This window comes from Dasypus novemcinctus, chromosome 1 (assembly GCF_030445035.2).
Source record: "Dasypus novemcinctus isolate mDasNov1 chromosome 1, mDasNov1.1.hap2, whole genome shotgun sequence".
In the NCBI taxonomy this organism is placed as follows: domain Eukaryota; kingdom Metazoa; phylum Chordata; class Mammalia; order Cingulata; family Dasypodidae; genus Dasypus; species Dasypus novemcinctus.
This window is the reverse complement of record NC_080673.1, coordinates 115,094,915-115,117,352: the sequence shown is the minus strand read 5'-3', so window position 1 is coordinate 115,117,352 and position 22,438 is coordinate 115,094,915. Positions and strand designations below refer to the sequence as shown.

General features: G+C 42.1%; 1 protein-coding gene across 8 annotated transcripts in view; it reads left to right on the top strand.

The window, feature by feature from the left end:
- The first annotated feature begins 2,772 nt into the window (after nt 1-2,772).
- The window catches only part of HERC3 (HECT and RLD domain containing E3 ubiquitin protein ligase 3), a 130,216-nt gene continuing 110,550 nt past the window's right edge, over nt 2,773-22,438 (top strand). The window contains exons 1-4 of one of the 8 annotated variants that reach the window (XM_004480548.4): nt 2,773-3,176; nt 4,685-4,808; nt 5,568-5,629; nt 19,695-19,949. In XM_004480548.4, the coding sequence (XP_004480605.1) occupies nt 19,724-19,949 (226 nt within the window). In that variant the 5' untranslated portion in view covers nt 2,773-3,176; nt 4,685-4,808; nt 5,568-5,629; nt 19,695-19,723. Of the gene's footprint in view, nt 3,177-3,363; nt 3,752-3,921; nt 4,189-4,684; nt 4,809-5,567; nt 5,630-19,694; nt 19,950-22,438 lie in introns of those variants that run through there. The other 7 variants (XM_023585243.2, XM_004480550.4, XM_004480549.5 and 4 more) reach the window with 7 other exon arrangements.

The following is a 22,438-nucleotide window of genomic DNA, read 5'->3' as shown; positions in this document are numbered from 1 at the left end:
CAGGATGACTCAACAAAAATAAACACAGATTCCCAGTGCCGCTGATAAGGATAGAAGCCAGCACACAGTGAATGGACACAGAGTCCAGACAACTGGGGGAGGGGGGGAGAGAAATAAATAAATCTTAAACAAAAAAAAAAGTATATGGGTGAGACAAGATGTCATGGCTAACTCGTTTTTTCCACAGGTTTGAGATATCAGAACTCTGTTTCTAAGCTTACCAAGCATATGTCAGTCCGCAGGGCAAGTAAATTAAACATAGAGAAGAAAGAAAACAATCATTAAACAGTAGTCCTACTCTATTGGAAATCCGTTTCAATTCTAAATAGGAGTAGGCATTTTAAGAGGTGAGCTGTGGAGTCTGGTGTGCAGCAGCCTTGGGAAAGTTCGCATGTCACGGGGAGTCCTCATTTGCTCAGTGAGGGAGCTGGACCCTCTGATCCATCCCTTTTGCCTGCCAAAGGCTATGTTTAAGTTTATTTAAACGTTTTAATTATTTTGAAACATCTTTACTGATAGTTTACCTACCAACAGTTCACCCATTTAAAATGTACAATTCAATGGTTTTTTAGTATAATCACAAATATGTGCAACCATCACCAGAGTCAATTTTAAGCCATTTCTTCACCATCAAAATAAACCCCATATGCTCTAGCTATCGCCTTCCCTATTTCCCCATCCAACGGCACTCAGGGGAACCACCAATCTTTTTCTGTCTTTATAGATTCCCCTCTTCTGGACCTTTCATATGAATGGAATCCTATATGGTTTTTGTGACTGGTTTCTTTCACTTTGCACAATATTTTCAAGGTTCATCATACTGTAAACATGTATCAGTACTTCATTAAACATTTTAATTTTTTATTATCTTATTTCACTTATTCATTTTTTTAGGAGGTATCAGAGACTGAACCCAGGACCTCAGACATGGGAAGCAGGCGCTCAACCACTTGAGCGAGATGGGCTCCCCAAACATTTTATTTTTAACATGACTGTTTTTCTTTAATAAAATTTATTATGGTTAGTAACTATAACACATTTGTATGATTATTTGGTTAATATTTTCTTCCCCCACTAGTCTGCAAGCTTCATGGCAACAGGAACTATGCTGTTTTGTTCACCAAAGTACCCCCAGGGCTGGGCAAATTTATTTGACAGAGAACAAAAGGGAGTAAAAAAGAAATGGATGGAAGGCAGGGCTATAGAAATGGAAAGAAAAAGTAAACCACGGCCTCTTAAATCAGTTGCCAGTTCTGTTATGACTATGTTGCTGATGAGGACATTTACAAGGCATTTTGGTAAATGCAGCAAGACCTGATTGCTGAGGAAGTTGCCATTTTATGTTGGTTCAATTAAGAAAATTAAAATGAAGTTCCATGGGTACTTTCACTGGTTGTTCTACATATGTACAAATGCCCGGGGTTCTGGCTGTTTATTTGGTAAGGAAGCTTACAGTGCCTTAGTTTGTAATTTAATAATCACTCCTATCCCAGCCCCAAGCAGTGCGTCTTTGACAGCCAACCTTTTCCTGAAGGTGAAATATCATATGAAAAAACTTGAGGAATGGGCCAGATATACTGACCCAAATATTGACCGATTACAAACGTCACATGCATAATAATGATCTCACTCTCTCCTTCTCAAGTACTTGTCCCCCATGACCCTTTTCTTGCTATGACCCTTATTTGGCCAACCTTCCGTTCATTGTCGGTGATACCATCTCTACCTAAATTGGGATTATGTCGGTAATTAATTGAGCTTTTGTGAAACTGCCAGATATCTGGAGCATAAGTGAATTCTATTTATCTTGTCTGCAGCTTCTAAGCGGTGTCCGTGTGATACAAAATTTAAAGGTTTTGTACAATTGTCCTAGATCACCTTAGCTAACTGAACTTTTGCTTTCTTTCTTTCCTCCAGAGTTTCGGACAATTTGTCTTATTTCGCTGAGTGGTCATTGCCCGTCAACACTGTCTCATCCCCATGATACACCATTCCCCACAACTTCTTTTTTTTCGTTGGCCAATCTGTTAGATTCTCAGAGCAAGTGATTGCAGATCTGACGTGATCTGAAAGTCTTTGGGAAGAATCCCAGCCCTAAAGAACCTCCTGGGTTCAGATGCCAGATTACAGAAATTCTTCCATTAGGAGAGTCCTTTGGGTTAAAGTAGTACTTTTCCCAGCGTTCTGCATTTCAAATTTAAATCAAGGGGAGGGGGGCAGACCTGTGAAGTCACCTTTGGGAGAATGCTTTCTTCAGAAGATTATCTGTGGCTCAGACACGGCCAGGGGAATTCAGAAAGCACTTGTGACCTTGGGGAGAAGGAGGCAGCGCTAAGATTCAGAGCCAGGGAAAAGTGCGGGAGGACAAACTTCTTAAACCATTGTTAGGTTTTAGGGTTTTCTTTATCCACTCGAGGGTGTCTTAGATTACAAGATTTAGGATCTCGCGCTAACGCGTCTACCACCCTCCAACCTTCCCTACCGGTCGTCTCTCCTGCAGCACCGCTCTCCTCTGGCCCCTGACTCTCCAGAAACGCCCAGGCGGCGCGGGGCGCTGCACCGGACCTCCTTCCCGCCTCTCCCACCCCGCAAAATAAAACAGAGGAGTCCATCGTGGAATAAAACGCTTAGTAATCCACCCTCATTTGTCACCCTCTAGCTTTCCCACCGCCCTGCCGCCGCCTGTCTTTGGGTCACCTCTACATAAATAATAGGAACCGGAGCCCCAAACCTGAAAACCAACCGCGGCTCAGTCCCGCTCGCTTCCCGCCGGTGGAAAGCGAGCTCATGCCGGCGCGAACGCTCTGCGCCCCGCCGCCGGGTCTCGGCCGACACGCCGCCCACGCCGCCGCCGGCCCGCCAGCCCGCGGGCGCTGTCACCTCGGGCCGCCCCCGCCTCGCTCCGGGCGCGGGCCTCCCTCCGCCTCTCGCCCGCGGACCCCGTCGTTCCGCCCCCGTCTCTTTCCGCCGCCGCCGCTATTGGCGCGGCCGCGCGCGAGAGGGTCGCCCATTGGCCAGGTGGGAAGTTCCTCACCGAGCGCATTCCGCCGCCCGCAGGCTTGCGGGGAAACTTCCTTATTATTGTGACGCCGAAAACCGAGGAACCCCGAGCGGGCCGGAGCGGCTGTCACAGTCTGAAGCCCGAGCGGCGGTTCGGCGGGGCGAAGGCGGCCGAGGTGCGCGGGGCCGGGGCGGGCGTTCCGGGGAGCAGGGGCCGCGGAGCTGCAGCCGCGCGGCCGCCGCGTCCAGCCCCGCTCGGCTGTCAGCGCGCGGCTGCGGGGAGGGCGGCCGCGGCTCCCGCGGCGGCGGCGGCTGGGCGCCTCCCGCGACCCCTTGGGGCAGGTCGCGTGGGCTCCGGGGTCCGGCGCGCGGGGAGGGCGGGGCGCGGCGCCTGCAGAGCGCGGGGCGCGGGCTGCGGGACTGAGCCGGGGCGGGGTACTCCCCGCGGGCCTCGCGTCCTCTTTCTTCCCTGGCTTTCCCGAGGGCTCGTCCTCTGGCCAGAAGCGCCCCGGACTGGAAAGGGCCGGAAGCAGCCTTAAAAATGGGAGCATCCTGCACCCGGATTCGGCTGTCCGCAGACCGTGAGGAATTGCGACGTAGAAAGTAAAAAAGATGATCCTCCCCTTCCTCCTCGCCCGCCCCCATTTAAATTCCGGGGCTCCGCTAGGAGCGGGGAGATGACACCCTCGAGATGCGGGGCGCGGACGCTTCCCGGTGAAACGCGAGCCGGCAAAGCCACGCGCATTGCCAGGTGCCAAGGTCGCGGCCTCCACGTTTTGGGGAACCCGGGTGGCCGCGGAGAGTTTGCGCTAGGGACCGGGGTCTTGGCGCCCGCGGATGACAGCGCGGGTGGGACCGCGGCGCCGGGCACCACCCACCTCTCGGCGACCGTGCCCGGCCCGGCTGGACTGGCCGGAGACCGCCTTGGGGGCGGGGCCGGGGGCGGGACGAAGTGTGGATGTGGATGTGTGTGGGGACACGTAAGTGCGCGGACGGATGCGGGAGTGTCAGGAGTTTGGACGATTGTGGACAGGTGGGACCTTGAGTCATTTGTAAATGTGTGGAAACCAGAACATCTTGACGGAGAACAGCGTGTGTAACCAGAAATGACTGGGGCGTGCCGTAGAGAAGGCACCTAATGCACCTGTGCCTTGATTCTGTGTATGCAGCGTGGGCCCCAGGGAATATGTATGTACTTGAACTTTGCTTTGGTATATCATTGTTCTGTCTGTTTCTGATTACATTTTTCTGTAGCTTTAAAATCGGCCCTGTTAGGAAGTACTTTAAATTCATAGCTTAGTCTTCTACGATTTTGCTTGCATTCGTTATACACGGAGTGCTTTGGAAAAGCGCTCTTCCATTTTTGCGGGTATGGTCCGTCGCCCGCAAGTACAAAAGATATTTCTATAACCTTTCATTTGATGATTTGATAACATCAAGTGGACCAATTTTTAACTCTAGACTGGGAGAAAGAAAAGTGAAATAGAATGAGGATTAATAGACTCCGAAGAGAGGGAAGATGACATATTTTAATACATAGATTACAGTGGAGCTCGCTCTTTTTATCCTTTCCTCTGGGGTGGGGGTAGCATTATAAATCAGAAAAGGAGAGTGATACACATAATCCCCTTTTAAAGCAAAATAAGTTACATATTCCACATTATTTTCTGAATCCATCCACTAGGAACCTTCTGGAGAAAATATAATGCAGGAATCAAAGAGACAGGGTAGAAACCTCTTTGGCAAAATTTCTCCTTTGGCATGAAAAGAGGAAACATGGTTGTCCAACATCCAACTGTACTTGCTTAGTAAGTAGTTGGTTTTTTGTTGTTTAATTGAAAAAAGAAACATGAATTCCAAGATGTTCCAAATGGTGTGGTGGAAGCCTTTGGTTATAGCATTTCATTCTGAGGAACAAATTTAAATTTCTTAAGCTTTGCCTAACCATTAAAAATTTTGTGTGTTGTGTATGGTGAGAGTAGCATCTGTGGAGACACAGTTTTGCTTTTGTTTCAGAAATAAAAATGATTTTCTCCAAATTGAAAGAGATTTTCTACTCTTAAGAAAGTAGAAATTAAGTTATATTGATACTTTAAGTTTATTTCTTTTGAGAGGCTTAAGGCCTCTTAGAGACTCTCCTCTTGCTCTTCGTGAAAGAGGCAGTGATGATAAGGATGATAGGCTGGAGAAAGTCTTCATAACAATCGGGACAAAAGTAGCTGCAATGTGCATGGTACATGGAAAAATTAAAGAAAACAGCCAAAATTAAATTATTCTCCAAAATGTTCTCTCTCTCACCTAAAGAAGAGATTTAAAAATAATTTTATTTGTACTTCTTCCTATTAAGTGCCAGGAATTTTATATGTGTCTATAGTTTGTTTTAGAGGTAACATCTTCATAGTGAGTTAGAGATTATTGACTGATATTTAACCTAATTCCAGTCTTAAGATACAATGAATAGGGAATATGCAAGTTTGAATAATTGCAAGATTTTCCGGGTTTCATTAATATGAAAGCACTTTGCAGAATTCTGTGTTAATGTTAGTTATTCTCTCTTTAACTTTCAGATCTGCAAAGTAAAGTGGAACGGTTTTGGTTTCTAGTCTAAATGCCAAGTGTGTGACCTCTGGTGAGTTATTTAATTTCTCCAAACCTCAGTTTCCTCATCGTTTAAATGGAGATGCTACCTAAATCAGAGAATTGTTGAGAAGATTAAACAGGTTAATATATGTGAGGGACCCAGGCTAGTATAGCAGCCTGGAAAGGGAGCTTAAGAAATATATATGCTTTCCCATCTCAAGTACTCCCTAGCATAACATTCAGTGAGATTCATCACATTCTCACATTGTCAGTATTGTTGTATCCTTACCATTTTCCATTACTGAAACTTTTCCATCTCCTCAGACAAAAACCCTACACCCATTATGCATTACTATCCAGGGCAACCTGTGTTCTAATTTTTTTAAATTAATTAATTAATTTTTAAAAATTCTGTGTTCTAATTCTGATCTCTATAAGCTTGTATATTCTCCAGTATTTTCTTTGTAGTTACCATAGAGCTTAAATTGAATATCTTAAATATAAATAATCTCATTTGCTTTGGTACCAACTTAACCTCAATAGTATACACAAACTAGGTTCTTATACCATTCCATCCCCCCACCTTTATTTAGTTCCTGCCACAGTTGCATGTTTATGTATTACAAGTACAAACTGTTGACTTATCATTATATATTATTGTATATAGACCCTGTAGGAAGTACAAAGTGGAGTTACCAACGAAAAATGCTATATAATACTGACGTTTATATTTACCCATGTCTTTACCCTCACTGGGGATCTTTTTTTTTTTAAATGGACCTTTTTTAAAAAAGATTTATTTATTTATCCTCCCACCCCATCCCCATTGTTTTGTGCTCACTGTCTGCTCTCTGTGTCTGTTTGCTGTGTGTTCTTCTGTGTCTGCTTGTCTTCTCTTTAGGTGGCACCAGGAACCAATTCTGGCATCTTCCAGAGTGAGACAGAGGCACTCAATCTCTTGCACCATTTCAGCTACCTGGTCTGCTGCATCTCTTATTGTCTCTCCTCTGTGTCTCTTTTTGTTGCGTCATATGCTGTATCAGCTCTCCACGTGGGCCAACACTCCTGTGCGGGGCAGCTCGCCTTTACCAGGAGGCCCTTGGAAATTGAACCCTGGACCTCCTATATGGTAGATGGGAGCTCAGTTGCTTAACCCACATCTGCCTCCCCTCACTGGAGATATTTTATTTCTTCATGTAGCTTTGATCTACTGTCTATTGTCTTTTCCTTTCAACCTCCAGATCTCTCTTTAGTATCTCCTGGGGGGTCAGTCTAGTGGTGAGAAAGTTTCTCAGCTTTTATTTATCTGGGAATATGTTAATCGCCCCTCATTTTTGAAACAGTTTTGTTGGATATGAAATTCTTGGTTGATAATTTTTTGCATCACATCTTTAAATATGTTATCCCACTGCTGTCTTGCCTCGCTGGTTCTGATGAGAAGTTTTTTGTTCTTTTGTTTTTTGTTTTTTTTTTAAAGATTTATTTATTTCTCTCCCCTTTCCCCTTCACCCCAGTTGTCTGTTTTCTGTGTCTATTTGCTGTGTGTTCTTCCTTTACCCGCTTCTGTTGTTGCGGCATGGGAATCTGTGTTTCTTTTTGTTGCTGTCATCTTGTTGTGTCAGCTCTCTGTGTGTGCAGCGCCATTCTTGGGCAGGCTGCACTTTCTTTCGCGCTGGGTGGCTCTCCTTACCGGGTGCACTCCTTGCGTGTGGGTCTCCCCTACGCGGGGGCACCCCTGCATGGCACAGCACCTCTTGTGTGCATCAGCACTACGCATGGGCCAGCTCCACATGGGTCAAGGAGGCCCGGGGTTTGAACCGCAGACCTCCCATGTGGTAGACGGACACCCTAACCACTGAGCCGAGTCTGCTTCCCTCTGATGAGAAGTTGACTGCTAATCTTCTTGAGGTTCCCTTATATGTGACATGTTGTTTCTCTCTTGTGGCTTTAAGAATTCTCTCTTTAATTTTGGCATTCAACAGTTTGATTAAAATATGCAATGGTGTGGGTCATTTAGGTTTATCCTCTTTTGGGTTTGTATTTGGGATGTATATGCCCATTTCTTTTGTTAGATTTGGTAGGCTTTCAGCCATTATTTTTTTGAATATTCTCTCTGCTGCTTTATCTCTTTTCCTTTTGGGACTTCCACAGTTCATACATTGATAGACTTTATGGTGTCCCACAGCTTCCTCAGGCTCGTTTTCTTCATTCATTCTTTTTTCCTCCTCAAAATGAATGACTTCCAAGTTGTCTTATCTTAAAGTTCACTGATTCTTTCTTCTGGCAGCTCCAACCTGCTGTTGAACCCTTCTAGGGATATTTGAATTTCTTTTATTGTGTTCTTCAGCTCTCTTTGGTTCCTTTCCATAATATCTATCTCTCTATCACTATTATCTTTGTGTTCATCTATTGTTTTCCTGATTTCCTTTAATCCTTTGTCCATATTTTCCTTTAGCTCTTTGAGCATATTTAGGACCATATTTTAAAAGTCTTTGTCTAAAATGTTCCAGGTCTGATCATCTTCACTGATGGTTTCTAATGGTTTAATCTTCTCCTTTGCCTGGGCTGTGACTTTCTGTTTCTTGTATGTTTTGTAATCTTTTGTCGAAACCTGTATACATTGATATACTAATGTCTTATTGCCAGAATTTAGACTCTGGGGTATCTGTTTGTTAAGCTTGTATCTAGCTGGTCTTATGACAGAGCTTTCCTTGAATGCTTGGCGTTAACAGGAAACAACAATAACAACAAAAACCAACAACAAATAAAAGAAGGACAAAACAAAAACACCTTTCCCAGAATTTTCAGAATGGCCTGTGCAATTGCTGTCCTTCAGGTCTTATTCATGCAGTGAGTCTGGAGAATAGCTCCAGGCCAAGGAGCCTTTCTGCATATGGTTCTTGTCTTGGACATGCACATGTGGTCCTAAGAAGTCACCGCCTTACATGATTCCAAATGTCCCCTCTTCCCTAGGAAACTTTGGTCCCGGGCACTGCACTGTATGTCCTACAACCAGCAATCACTTTCCCCAGGCAGCATGACTTGACTGCTCTCCCATATCATTCAGAAGGAAAGCTTTGTGAGTTTCTTTCTACACGCAGGGCAAGTTGTGAAATGTAAATCCCTCAGACTGATTGGGCCAGGCATATAAGCTCCCAGTATGTGCATGAGGGTTATCCTGCTTCCTCTGGATCTGCCTGGGGAGTGTGGGCTGGCTCTGTGCTGAGTCAGTGATGGGTGGGGGCAGGGCTAGCCAGGCTGCCATGAGAGATCCTCCTACTTTTAAGAGCCTTTTTCTTAATTCAGTGCTCAGCCTGTTATTGTAGTCATTTAACTGTTTTCTGGAACTTTGGAAAAGATATTTCTGCTAGTTCTTTTTGGTTTTTCAAAACCTCTGTGGGGCGACGAAGCCCTGAAGCATCTCTGCCATCTTGATCCGGGCAAGGTCTCAAATGAATTTTTAAGGCCTCTTTAATAAGTTGATCACTTTGATGATATAACTTTTTCTCCTTCAGATATTTACTACATTCAGAATAGTACTTGCTGTTTGGAGGGGCAAGTGTTTCTGTGTGAATTGATTTTATTGTAAGTCAGAGTGGACATGAAGGGAAAGCCCGTTTACTTCTGTTGGGATTACTTTGCTAAGCACTCAGTCCTCTGACTGACGTGTGTTCTCTTTGCCTGTAAATATCTCCAGTGATTTAGCTAATGTGAGCTCACCTATTGTGAGCAACATCTTTGAAACTGGAGAAGGAATGTGGTTTGGCTTCATTTTGTTCATGAGATGGTATAGTGTCACAGTTCAGAGCATGGACTTTGGAATCTAGTAGACTGAATTTGAATCCTGCCGTTGCCCCTTACTAAGTTTCCATTTCAGCTACTTACTTATGTGTTCTTGGACAAGTGACTTAACCTTGTTAAGCCTTGGGGTTATTTTAAAGGGTAAGTTAAATAATCTATATAAAGTTTTTAGCATAGACTCAGACACTATTAGGTATGCAGTAATGGTAACTATTATTAACAACAACTATTTATTAAGCCCTTATTATGTGCTAAACGTTATTTTAGTCTCTAAGTTTAGAGAAATAAAAAAAAGAGGTTCAGTCTTTCTTTCGTGGAGTATACATTCCTCAATTATAGCATGGTGGTGGTATTAAGTCACGCCACTAGTTTAATGACAGCTGCAGATGTAAAAGGAATTCTAATTTCAGATATACTAATACACAGTGGGCTGTGGAGTGTATTTTAGAATTGAAGAAATACATTATTATATTTTGGTACCACACAGGCAGTCTTTAACATCATCTGGGAAATAAAATTTAACAAATTTAGGTTGTGGGATTTCTCAGTTTCTCAGATTTGAGCTCCATTCACTAGACACTCACTTAAGTAAGTGTGCCTGTGTACAAGCCAAGAACTAGATAAGGATGAGTGAAACCTGGTTCCTTCCATAGAGAAGCTCCCAGTGTGCACATGGATGATGTATTGGGGGAAGAATGCAAGAAGCAGTGCTACCTATGTGGTGCAAGAGTACCTTTCATTTTTTTTTTCCATCATGAAATATTTGTAAGCAGAAAATAATGTTTGTAATATGTATGTTAGGAAACAATAATGAAAGGACAGAAATAGAGCATTATCAGTGCTATTGCAGCTTCCTTTATCTTCTATCCAGATTATCCCCTCCATCTCTACTTCCCCATAATCATGACCTTGTATTTTGTATTTATCATTTTATTTTTTTTATAGCTTTACCATCACTGTTTTCATCTCCAAATAGTATATTTAGTTATACTTGTGTTTGAACTTTTAAAAAATGCATCATACTCTGAGTTATTTTGTTTGTTTTTTCCCCCCTTAACACTGTTTTTAATATTTAGCTATACTGATGCTTGTAGCTGGAGTTCATTTATTTTTCACTGCTGTACAGTATGCTTGCTCCACAGTTTTTTCATTTTCCAATTGATGGACTTTTGAGTCATTTTCGTTTCTTTTATTTCTAACAGTGCATCCAAAGTGTTGAGTTTCTTGGTGCTTTGTAGCCGCTAGCCAACTGTGGCTACTTCTATTAAAATGACACAAAATTAAAATTTTATTTCCTTAGTTGAATCAGCCATATTTCAAGTGCTCAGCATCGCCACATGGCTGGGGCAGCTTTGTATAGATATAGAAATTTTCCATTACAGCAGAAAGTTCTATTCGACAGTGCTGGTCATACACCCAGGAGTGAAATTGCTGTGCTGTGGGGCAGTCACATTTTCATCTTCACTAGATGTTGTTAACTTGTTTTCCAAAGTGGTTATATGAGTTTATACTCCCACCAGCCATGTCTAAGAGTTCTTGTTGTTCTGTATCATTGACATGGTGTTGACAGGCTTTTAAATTTTTGTCAGTCTGTTCCAGTGTCTTTTGAAGGCACCCAAGGCTTCAGCAGACAGCAGAGGGATCATTCTACTGGCTTTGCAAAGTCCAGTACTGGGCAGTGGAGAAGGCACCAGCGGTAAGGGCACCATTAGGGAGAGGTGGAAATGTTTCTTGCCTGGGCTGAAAGGATTGGAGGGCCAGTGTCTAGCTGAAGTACAGGAGAGAGGACACAGCAAGGAGCAAATTCACATTGTTTAGTGCTTCTTTTTGTCTTCTGTGCCATTTTTTGCCCATGGTAGTAATTTTTTTTTTCTTTTCTGACAAAAAACCATGTCAGTAGAATGAATCTTTGTTTTGGAATTAAATCTGCATTTGACTTTTGGGTCCATATTTATTTAAGGCCTGGATTTGGGGAGGTCAAGGTTACCTGCACAGCATTGGAGCCTGGGACACTGCCTTTCCCACTGTTGACAAAGAATCCCCGCTGGCCCCCTGCCCCCACCACCATTCACGTGATAGATTCTAGGCTCATTTGAAAGAAAGCTTATCCTTATTTTAATTGAGATTAGAGAAGTCCTGCATGAGTGTTATTTAGATTTCAGTGACTTTCAAACAAAGAAATAAGAACCATTTGTGTGCATAGTTTGTATGACAGATTCCAGGAATTGTAGCTTGTCTTTTGACATTGAACTAACTAGACTGGTAGAAAGAGACTTATTATTCTGCTGCTGTCCCCAGAATTTAAAATTTAAAAGGAAATACAGGCAAAAACCTACCAACCTCAGATTCCCTTCATTGGAGTTGGGACAGATGGTGGTAGCACTGCTGTGCTGTCATGCAGATTTGGCAGAACGTAGCTAATGCTGGTCGCAGTGAGTTAGAAAGGAGTCACATTCTCTAGGCTCTTTTGGGAACCACCCTGCCTGCTAGGGCTCACGGAAGCGCACAGGGACTGTAGCAGCTGACCTTTACAGGGCACTGTGTTAAGCACTTTCTCCATGCGTTTTCTCCTTAATCCTCACAGCAACCCTATTATTCTTCTCCCCATTTTCAGACACCAGAAAACAGGCTTAGATGGTTAAATATCTTCCTCAAGATTTCATAGCTGGTATGTAGTAAATTCAGGGCTTGAACTCTAGTCTGTTTGACCCTTAAGACCTGCCAATATTAACTTGAATCTTTTACAAGAATAGGGGAACATGCCAGGCGTGACATGGAAAGGGAAGCCGTCCTTTCTTTCATTTTGTGGTGGGGAGATAAGAGGCAGGGAACGGGACGGAGGAGGTGTGGAAGCAGTCATGGAAGCAGTCAGGATAGGATGGCTGGCGTAGGTGCTGAGCTGGAGGGAGCTGCACTGCAGGTCTGTGCTTTTCTGCAGCTTCTTTCATAATTATGTGCCTTGAAGGGGGAAAAAAACTACTCTGCTAGGTGCAGTGCAGAAAAATTGCTGAAATTAGTCCTTTAAATTTATGGACACCAGCAGTTAGCAGATTTGGAGGTCTGACCAGAGTGCATTTTTAAATGAAAGCTGTATTGATGGCTGGCTTCTGTTCAATGCACAGAGTTGTCCCCTGAATGGAAGATGATAATTTTTTCCCTGCTAGTGTTTTGGCAGAGCAGCATAATGCCCTAGACCCTCTCTCCACTTCAGGTTGATAATCCATTCATAAGCATACAGCTTATCTGTGGTTGCTGTTTAAATACTTCTCCTAGAGAGCAGTTTTTGACTACTTGAAGATGCTATTACTCTGACTCAGATGGGAAGGATTTTCTAAGTTTTCTTGAAGAACAGTCCTTTTAATTTCAAAGATGGTTTCTGTTGGTCAGTCAGGGATGAGGCCATCCCTCAGGCTGCTTCCCCACGATTGCACAGAGTGTTATCTTCTTGGTGGTTCCAAAAACAAAGCTTGACCAAAGCATATAGAATTCAGCTTACTCTCAAGGATTGATTCATACTAAACAAACTTACCAGAAGCTGGTTGACCTAAACCAGTTAGCTGGTCAGGATGTTCTTTCCCTAAAGCAGCATTTCCCATGGAAACCAAGTTATTTAAGGTTGCTCATTAAGCTTGGAATCTAAGCAAGTCAAATGGCTGGGTGGATTCAGTGACTGGTGTTGTGGAGGCTGATCCACCCATTGAAGCTATTGAGAGATAATTACTAAGCAGATCACATGTTCAGGTTGACTAATCAGGGCACTCTTTGTCTGTGGACAGTGCAAGAGGCAGGTTAGGAAGTTCTGGTTTCTCACTGGGCATTTTGTAGGCTCCTTACGGTTCAGCGTAATGGGCAAGAGCCCAGACTCTCGGTTTAAATACTAGCTCTTCCGCTTACTGGTTCTTTGATTTGCTCAAGTCACTTCAACACTCTGTCTCATTTTCTTATTCTTTTTTCAAGTCTCTCTTTGTTCATCTGTAAATTAGAGATGATAATAGCAGTACTTACCACCTAGAAAATCAAGTAATTTAATATCTGTGAAGCACATAGAAAAGTGCCAAATCCAGACTAAGCACAAATTAAGTCCTAAATGCTATTATTGTTAGTAATATGATTATTAATGATGATAGTCAGGAATGTTTTGACTCCCTGTGAATAGAGTTTTAATTACAAGAGACAGAAATCCAACTCAACAAACAAACAATTTAAAAAAGGAACTCTTTAGACTATATACTTAGGAAAGGTGAAGGTGATGGTGCTGGCACAAAGCTAGAGGGAATTTACGGCACAGTTGACACTGTTGGGACTCTCTTGCCTGTGACTTCATGGATGGTGGCTTCATGAAGTAGGGAAGCTAGCTTCTGGAAGCCTCAGTTATCCTTCAGAGACAAAGAGCAGTTTCCCCACAGCCTCCTAGGAACACCCTAGGGAAGGACTCTGGTCCAGTAGCAGAGTAATCTTATGCCTGCATCAATCATTATGGCTTAAGAGTGGCATTCTCTGATTGGCTTAGCCTGGAATGTTTGCTGTGGTTTAGGGTGATGTTTTCTGCTTGGCTTATCCAGGGTCATATGCCCATCCTTGTTCAAGAGTGGGTGGAGGGAAGCGGACTTGGCCCAATGGATAGGGCATCTGCCTACCACACGGGAGGTCCGCAGTTTAAACCCCGAGCCTCCTTGACCCATGTGGAGCTGGCCCACTCGCAACGCTGATGCGCGCAAGGGGTGCCCTGCCACACAGGGGTGCCCCCTGCATAGGGGAGCCCCACGCGCAAGGAGTGCGTCCAGTAAGGAGACCCGCTCAGCATGAAATAAAGGGAAGCCTGCCCAGGAATGGCACCGCACACACACAGAGCTGACACAACAAGATGATGCAACAAAAAGAAACACAGATTCCCAGTGCCGCTGAAGGATAGAAGCTGTCACAGAAGAACACACAGCAAATGGACACAGAGAGCAGACAACTAGGGGGGAGGGGAGAGAAATTATAAAAGAAGGGGAAAGAAATTTTTAAAAAAAGAAAAAAAAATTACAAAAAAAAGAGTGGGTGGAGTTTGTTACAGATAAAGATGGGGGAAGGAGAGAATGTATTAGGCAAACAAAAGCAGAAGATAACACACTTGAACTTTTATTTTAAATTAAACTTCATTCTTCAGAAAGTTTGCACAACCTTAGGCTATGGCTTTCTTTGACATTAAGCATATTCCAATCATGACTTCTTTTTTTTCTTTCCCCCTTTTTTATTGGTGAGCAGTATTTCATTGTGTAGATATACCAGAATCTGTTTTTCTGTTCTTTTATTGATGGCATTTGGGTTTTTGCCATTTTTGGTTAGGATGAGTAAAGCTGCTGTGAACATTGTATACAACTGTGGTGTGTACAAGGTCATAGCTTCTTGATAACATGTTTTTAGGTACATTGTATTTGGCTGGTTAAATGGATGGCATAATTTACAGCTGCCTAATCTCTTACTAATTACTAGTAAAACTAGTAAGAGGGCAAATTTATTTTCAAATTTTCAGTCCTTCAGCAGGGTTTGTGTGTGTGTGTTCCTGGTTCTGTGGGTGGTATATAAATCTTCTTGGTAGCAGTGTAGTCCTGAGGATGAATGGACTTTGGTATTAGTCCTGGGTTCATAGCCTGATTCTGCTCCTTCTAGCTTTGTGACCTTGGGCATACTTTTTTTTTCCCCCTCCCTTGAGATGGCTCCCTTGTTGTCTCTACTTGTTGTCTATGCTCATTGTGTCCACTTGCTGTGTCTCCTTGTTGTGGTCTGCTCATCTTCTTTAGGAGGCACCAGGAACTGCCCAGGACCTCCCATGTGGAATGCATTTCATTGGCTTATTGTGTCGTCATCATCATCTTGTCTTCTTAAGGAGCACTGGGAACTGAACCAAGGACTTCCCATGGAGTCTGGGGCCCAACTGCTTGAGCCGCATCCACCCCCTTGGGCATATTTCTTGGGCATCTCTCTGAGCCTTGTTTCTTTATCTGAAACCGAGACTGAAAAAAAAGTACTTATGGCACAGGGTTGTTGTGAGAATGAAATGAGAATGATGTAAAATGCTTAGCACAGTGACTGATAATATGGTCAGCACTTTGATACTACTTAGATAATTATTGGTAGGGGAGATAAACTCATAGAACATTAAAATTGTGGGAAAAAACTAGCATGAGTAACAATAGTCAAGCAAATTGGGCAAATGAAATTATGAATATATTATGTGATCTTGCTGGTCTATTTAATGGTATGTCCTATACCCCTTCTCCCAATTTTGCATTTTATTTCTTCTTACCTACTTCCTCTCAAATCTTAGTAAAAAGCAGAAATTTCAGGTTAAAACAGGAAATTGAGATTCAGTTTTATATTTTATTTTGGGCCTTTGTATGTTTTCCCTGAAAGTCTAAAGAATTCAAAGAGTGAGTTAGATAGAGTTACCATAAGGGTATTGTAGAGATTAAGTCATATATAGAAATTAATATCACTGGTTACTGTAATTATTATCAAGAATGGTTGAAATAATTAACTTGATCTGTGTTGTAATCTTTAATTTTTACCCATTGAGGCATGGCTTCACTTAGGGATTTTAAAGGCTGAGTTGCAAAAGGAAAATGTAACTTTACATTTTTAGATTCCTAGAAATTAATGACAATTCTCTTGTATAGATTGGTTGGTAAATTCTACTTTGAAGTGTTCTGTGGTAGGCTGTAATCAAACAAGAGTTTTCCATTTCCATTTTTATCCTCCTCCTTTTCATTGGCATATAAAATACTATAAAAGATTAGGTAAAACATTTTTGGACGTTTGCCATCTTGCCTTGAACTCCTAAGGTTTTGACCTGTAGCACCTAGAGTAGTGATTCTCAATATGGGAAGAATCACAGCTTTAAGAAGTATGATTAGAGAAGGATATTCACTATTATATTAAGATGTATATTTGAAAAATGAAATGTAACCTGAATGTCCTCAAGGCTAAACTTTTGGACTATTTCCTTGAATATACGTGTAAGGTGATGCAAGCCTAATACCATGTTTTTTGTTTTTAAAGATTTATTTATTTATTTTATTTCTCTTCCCTTCCCCCCCCCCCCCCCCCCCCCCCGTTGTCTGTTCTCTGTGTCTATTTGCTGTGTGTTCTTCTTTGTCTGCTTCTGTTGTTGTCAGCGGCATGGGAATCTGTGTTTCTTTTTGTTGCGTCATCTTGTTCTGTCAGCTCTCGATGTGTGTGGCGCCATTCCTGGGCAGGCTGCACTTTCTTTTGTGCTGGGCGGCTATCCTTACAGGGCGTACTCCTTGCGCGTGGGGCTCCCCTACGCGGGGACAGCCCTGCATGGCAGGGCACTCCTTGCGTGCATCAGTACTGCATGTGGGCCAGCTCCACATGGGTCAAGGAGGCCCGGGGTTTGAACTGCGGATCTCCCATGTGGTAGACGGACGCTCTAACCACTGGGCCAAGTCCGCTTCCCCTAATACCATGTTGATCAGAGGTTTAGGGTCCTCCCTCAAAATCCAGGGATGAAGGCTGCTGTTCATGAGGGACTTAATGGCTTTTATGTCAAGGTCCTTTTGATTTTACTCACTTTGGAGAGTACAGCTATTGTCTGTCTTAACTTTTAGAGAAGGTGTGGGATATTGAAAAGTCATTACAGAAGAGGCAACAATTTCAAACTAAATGTTTTAGTTTCCTAGGCCGCTGAAAGCAGATACCATGAAATGGGTTGCCTTAACAATGAAAATTTATTCACTTATAGTTTTGAGGCTGAGAAAAATGTTCAAATCAAGGCATCATCAAGGCAATGCTTTCTTCTCAAAGACGGGCTGCTGTTGATCCTTTCTTCTCTGCCACACGGTGGCATCTGCTGGTCTCTCCCTTCTCTTCTGGGTTTCATTCCCTTCAGCTTCTTTCTGTGGCTTTCTCTTTCTGTATTCATTCCATTTATAAAGGACTCCAGTAAGAGGGTTAAGACTTGTCCTGAGTGAGATGGGCCATCCCTCATGAAAACATCCTACCTACAATAGGTTTACACCCGTAGGAAGGGATTAGCTTTAAGAATATGATTTTCTCGGCTACACAGAGCACCACATCAGTCATCACGGTTCTCAAGATTCATCGGTCATTCTCTACTGAAGAGGATCTATTACATATTGGACATGTTCCAAGCTTGCAGCCATATTACAGGCCTCATTCTCTCTCTCATAACTTGGTATCTTAAACAGGAGCTTCTGCTTTTTCCAAGACTTTCTTGACCCACAATACCCCTTTCTTCTCTAAATCCTGGACTTTTCAAAACTAGAAGGACCCTTTAGGTGGTTTCCTGAGTGGAAGAGGCTTCTACTTGAGATTTCCAACTTAAGCAATAGAAAGAGCCAGAAGAAGTTTTAAAGTTACGGTTTTGTGTTGTTTTATTTCCCTTTAATTTGTCTCTGATCAAACCCTTAGGCAAGATTTCCTCTCCTCTTCAGTCTGTAAGTGGAAGGGAGCAATAGAAAATTGATACTTCACCCTCTTATCCATAGTAAGAACTAGGTGCTGGTTCCTGTCTCCCCACCACATTCTATTCTAGGAAAAATGCCTTTACTAAGCATTTTGTGCTTGTTATTTTTGTAATGAAAAAATCCAGTAGTTAAATTCAACAGAATCTAGTTGGCTGATGCAGATCCACAGAAGCAATAGGCCTGTAGCAAGAGAAGGGAGATTAAAAATTTTGTTTTTACATCTTTATCGAGATATAATTTGCATACCATAAAATCCACCCATTTAAAGTGTAAAATTCAGTGTTTTTTTGTATACCACGAAGTTTTACAACCATCACCACAATCTAAGTCTAGAACAATTTCACCTTCCCCCACCCACAAAGAAACTGGAGTAGTGAATCTTCATTCTTCCACCTCCAGCCCTAGACAGCCACAAATCCACTTTCTGTGCCTATTTTTGCCTATTCTGAACATTGCATGTAAATGGAATTATACAATGTGTGATCTTTTGTGACTGTCTTTTACTTAGCATAAATGTTTTCAAGGCTCATCCGTGTTGTAGCCAAATATTATTCTATTGTATGAAGTACACAACATCTTGTTTGTCCTTTTATAAGTTGATGAACGTGTGGGTTGCTTCTACTTTTTGACTATTATGAATTATACTGCTGTGAACATACATGTGCAAATTTTTGTGAGAATGTGTCTTTTCAGTTCTTTTGGATATTTACCTAGAGTGGAATTGCTGGGCCATATGGTATCTCTGTTTAACCTTTTGAGAAATTGTTAGATAGTTTTGCAAAGTGACTCCTCCATTTTACATTCGCACTTGCAGTGTATGAGAGTTTCAGTTTCTCTACACCCTCATCCATACTTACCTTTTTATTTTATTGTAGCCATCCTGGTGGGTGTGAAGTGGTAGAAGGAGATGAGATTTTGCTTTTGTTTTTGTGAATGGTGACCATGGCTTTTTTATTGTGGTGACATATAATTTCCCATTTTAACCATTTTTTAAGTGCACAATTTAGTGGCTTAATAACTTTTAAGGAACATGGTTTTTTAAAAGTTGACAAAACTCTGGGCTAGAGTCATCAGTAATCAACCAGCTAAGAATTGATTGAATACCTGTTAAATAGAAGAGATACAAGTATATGCTGTGTTTAAGGAGATTAAGATCTGGCTGAGAGTTAAATTACAAAGATACAGAAAAAGCTACCAATCAAGGCAGTATAGTAGATTTGTCAGAGGAATGTAGACAGACTGCAACTGGAATGGTCCTCTGAGACTCTCGAGTGGATGGAAGGCCTGACTCCATCCTAACTGTAGGTAAGAGGGTGTGGCAGAGAAGATAACATTTGTTTTTTCCATATCTCATTTTTATTTCAAGTGGTGAAATATCATTGTTCAAGCTAATAATAGGGTAACTAAAGGTGTTATTTGGTTCAAAAAAATTTTTTTTTAAATTAAATAAGCAGAAAGCTCAAAGGAAAGGTGTGATGGGAAGGGACAAGGTAGGGTCATGAGATTGATTTCAAAATTGCTCTTGCCTCAGTGGTTTGCAAAGATTGTTTCAGCAAGTCTTCTGTCTATGTGTACTTGTAAGGCTGTTGCAAAAACAAAACTTGTTTAAAGAGGTTTTTTAAAACTTAGTAAAAGTCAAAATAGCATTATTGTTATAATTACTTTCAACAATATATATCCATGTTTTGATTTGAGGCCAAGGTATATGAAGATATTAAGATGAGGGACATTTTTAAAATTGGTTACATTTATTCATTTATTACTTAATTTTCTCTCTTTTTTTTTTTTTTTTTAACCTTTTAAAAAAAAATTCTCCACTAGGTTACATGACTCCCTGAAGGATAAGAACAATGTTATGTTGGGGCTATTGGTCTCTGGGCCAGCCTGGTATCAGTGCCAACCTGCAAGGAATTGTGGCTGAGCCCCAGGTGTGTGGATTCATATCTGATAGAAGCGTCAAGGAAGTGGCCTGTGGAGGAAACCACTCTGTGTTCCTGCTGGAGGATGGGGAAGTTTACACCTGTGGCTTGAACACCAAGGGGCAGCTGGGCCACGAGAGGGAAGGAAATAAGCCAGGTGAGTGTCCTTCTTCTGCCTTGAATTATCAGTGGGATGGAAAGGCAAAAGCGAGAGGGCTGGTTGAAGCTTTCCTCACCTAGTGTTTAACCTTCACGGAGGCCCTTTTCAGCAGTGCAGGGATTCCTTATGGTTTAGAACCTTTGTGTCTCATTTAAGCCTTCTGATGGAAAAATGGACTTCTCCTCTTTCATCTTATTATTTGACCTATGTAATATCAGTAACCAGTGGAGAGAAGTTGACTAGTTAGTAAAGGATTAGAAAAATAGAGTCTCTCCAATAATAGAATGCTAAGATTCTCTCCAGTAATAGAATACTAAGACATTACGACACGTCTGCGAACAAGTAATGCTTTACAATCAATATCAGGAGCTTTTCTCCCTAATTACGGGTTCATTCATTTATTACTGTGACCTGCTTTTGTTAAGCAATTTGAGCCAAGCACAGTGGCTGGTGTTGTGAGTAGAAGGATGAGTGAGGTACTGCTGATGGAGCTCGAGCAATTTCCTGTGGTGAGTGCTGTGATGGAAGTACTGGGAATGGGGCAGGGAGTTTCAGTTTGGCCTTTGAGGGTTGAGTAGGAAGGATGAGTGAGACTTCAGCAAGTGTGTGAGTGTATGTGTGCACACATTTGTGCATGCATGTGTGCACAGCAGAAAACACCTGAGTGTATCCAGTGATAAACGGAAGCATGGGCATGAAAGGTCAGTGGTGCTCTGGGAAGGTTGAATAGTGTGGTGAGCCTGGTGATGGAGGCTAGTGGGAGAGGCTAAGCTAGACAGGTTGTTGGCTAATTTGGTTCCTTGAGTTTTTTTTTTTTTTTTAATTTATTTTTTATTATTTTTTTAAAAAATATTACATTAAAAAAATTAGAGGTCCCATTCAACCTCACTGCCCCCACCCCCCACTCCCCCCACAGCAACACTCTCTCCCATCATCATGACACATCCATTGCACCTGGTAAGTACATCGCTGAGCATCACTGCACCCCATAGTCAATGGTCCACATCATAGCCCACACTCTCCCACGTTCCATCCAGTGGTTCCTTGAGCTTTAATGCCATTCACTCATTTATAGGATAGGTGCTGTGCCTTTTCAGTCTGTTGAAATGTCTTTTTTTCTTCCTACTTTTACTGTCTAAAGAATGTAAGTTTGACCTTTGGTATATACGTAGCATAGATTTTTAAAGTACTTTTAAAGTACTTTCTCAGCCTTGGATTTTAGCTACATTTGGAGTAGTAGTGATAATGTTTAAATGAGTCTCCTTGATGAGAAATGACAGGGTAGCTTTAAATTGTGACCACTAACATGGACATGTGCTCTATTTTTTTTTAATTACCTGCTATCCTTTTTAAAAAATTAGAACGTTTCATTAAAAAAACATGAGGTTCCCATACAGCCCACATCCCACTCCCCCATCCCAATCATTTTTGTAAATTGTATTTTTTGAAAGATACATACATCACAAAAAAGGTTATGTTATAAAAAACAGAAGAGGTTCCTGTATACCCCCCATTCCCCAACCCCACTCCTCCCACAACCTCCCCCATCATTGTGGCACGCTCATTGCACTTGGTGAACACATTTTGGAGCACTGCTGTATCACGTGCATAATAGTTTACTCTGTAGTTCACACTCTCCCCTGGCAATCCAGATCAAATCCAGATACAGAAGCAGCCTTGATGTTTTCTCTGGATGATTTTATTTTGTCTGTGTTCATATAGGCAGGTAAATTTGATATCAGAAGGGGATTAAATTTCTTCTGTGGCACTGTCTCCCTCTTCTCCCATTCTTATCCCTTCCCCAAGTGACTGTGCTCCATAGTTCTCCTGTCTACATATCAGTATTCGTTTATAATTGTTAATTTTTATGTTGACCATTGGAAAAAGTGGGGTAGGGTAGGTCTTAAGCAAAATCATGAAGTGAGTAAAACGTGCTTGGTAGGCTCCCCCTTGCCCATCTTTTGCGCCTCCCTTCCCTAATGGATTCCTCTGTAGAACACTACATGAGTTCTGCTTCCTTTGGAACAATACCCAGTATTCTAGCCAGGGGGTTCCTAACCTGGGGGGCCTCAGTTCTTGGGAGGTCAAGTAAGGGGATCATAGCATCCTCTACATAGACTGCACTGATACTGCAGGTTTTTAAATGTATGTAGATCCTGTTGTTTACCAAAATAAAAAATTCATTAAACATGCCATGAATTCATCAATTACTAAATTCCCTTTATTGTGTTTTCCCAGTTATTATGATGCAAAAATATAATACACAACTCTCATGGAAGTGACAGGAAGGGTTTTTTGTTGTTGTTGTTTATTTGTTTTGAGATACCTGGACTAGGGATTGAACCCAGGTGCTCCCATGTGGAAGGCAGGCACTCAACTGCTTGAGCCACATTCACTCCCTGTCAGTAAGGTTTTTGACATTTAAAAATGGGTCTTCATTATATTGTGAATGCAGTTATTGCCACTGAAATATACACTTAAAAATA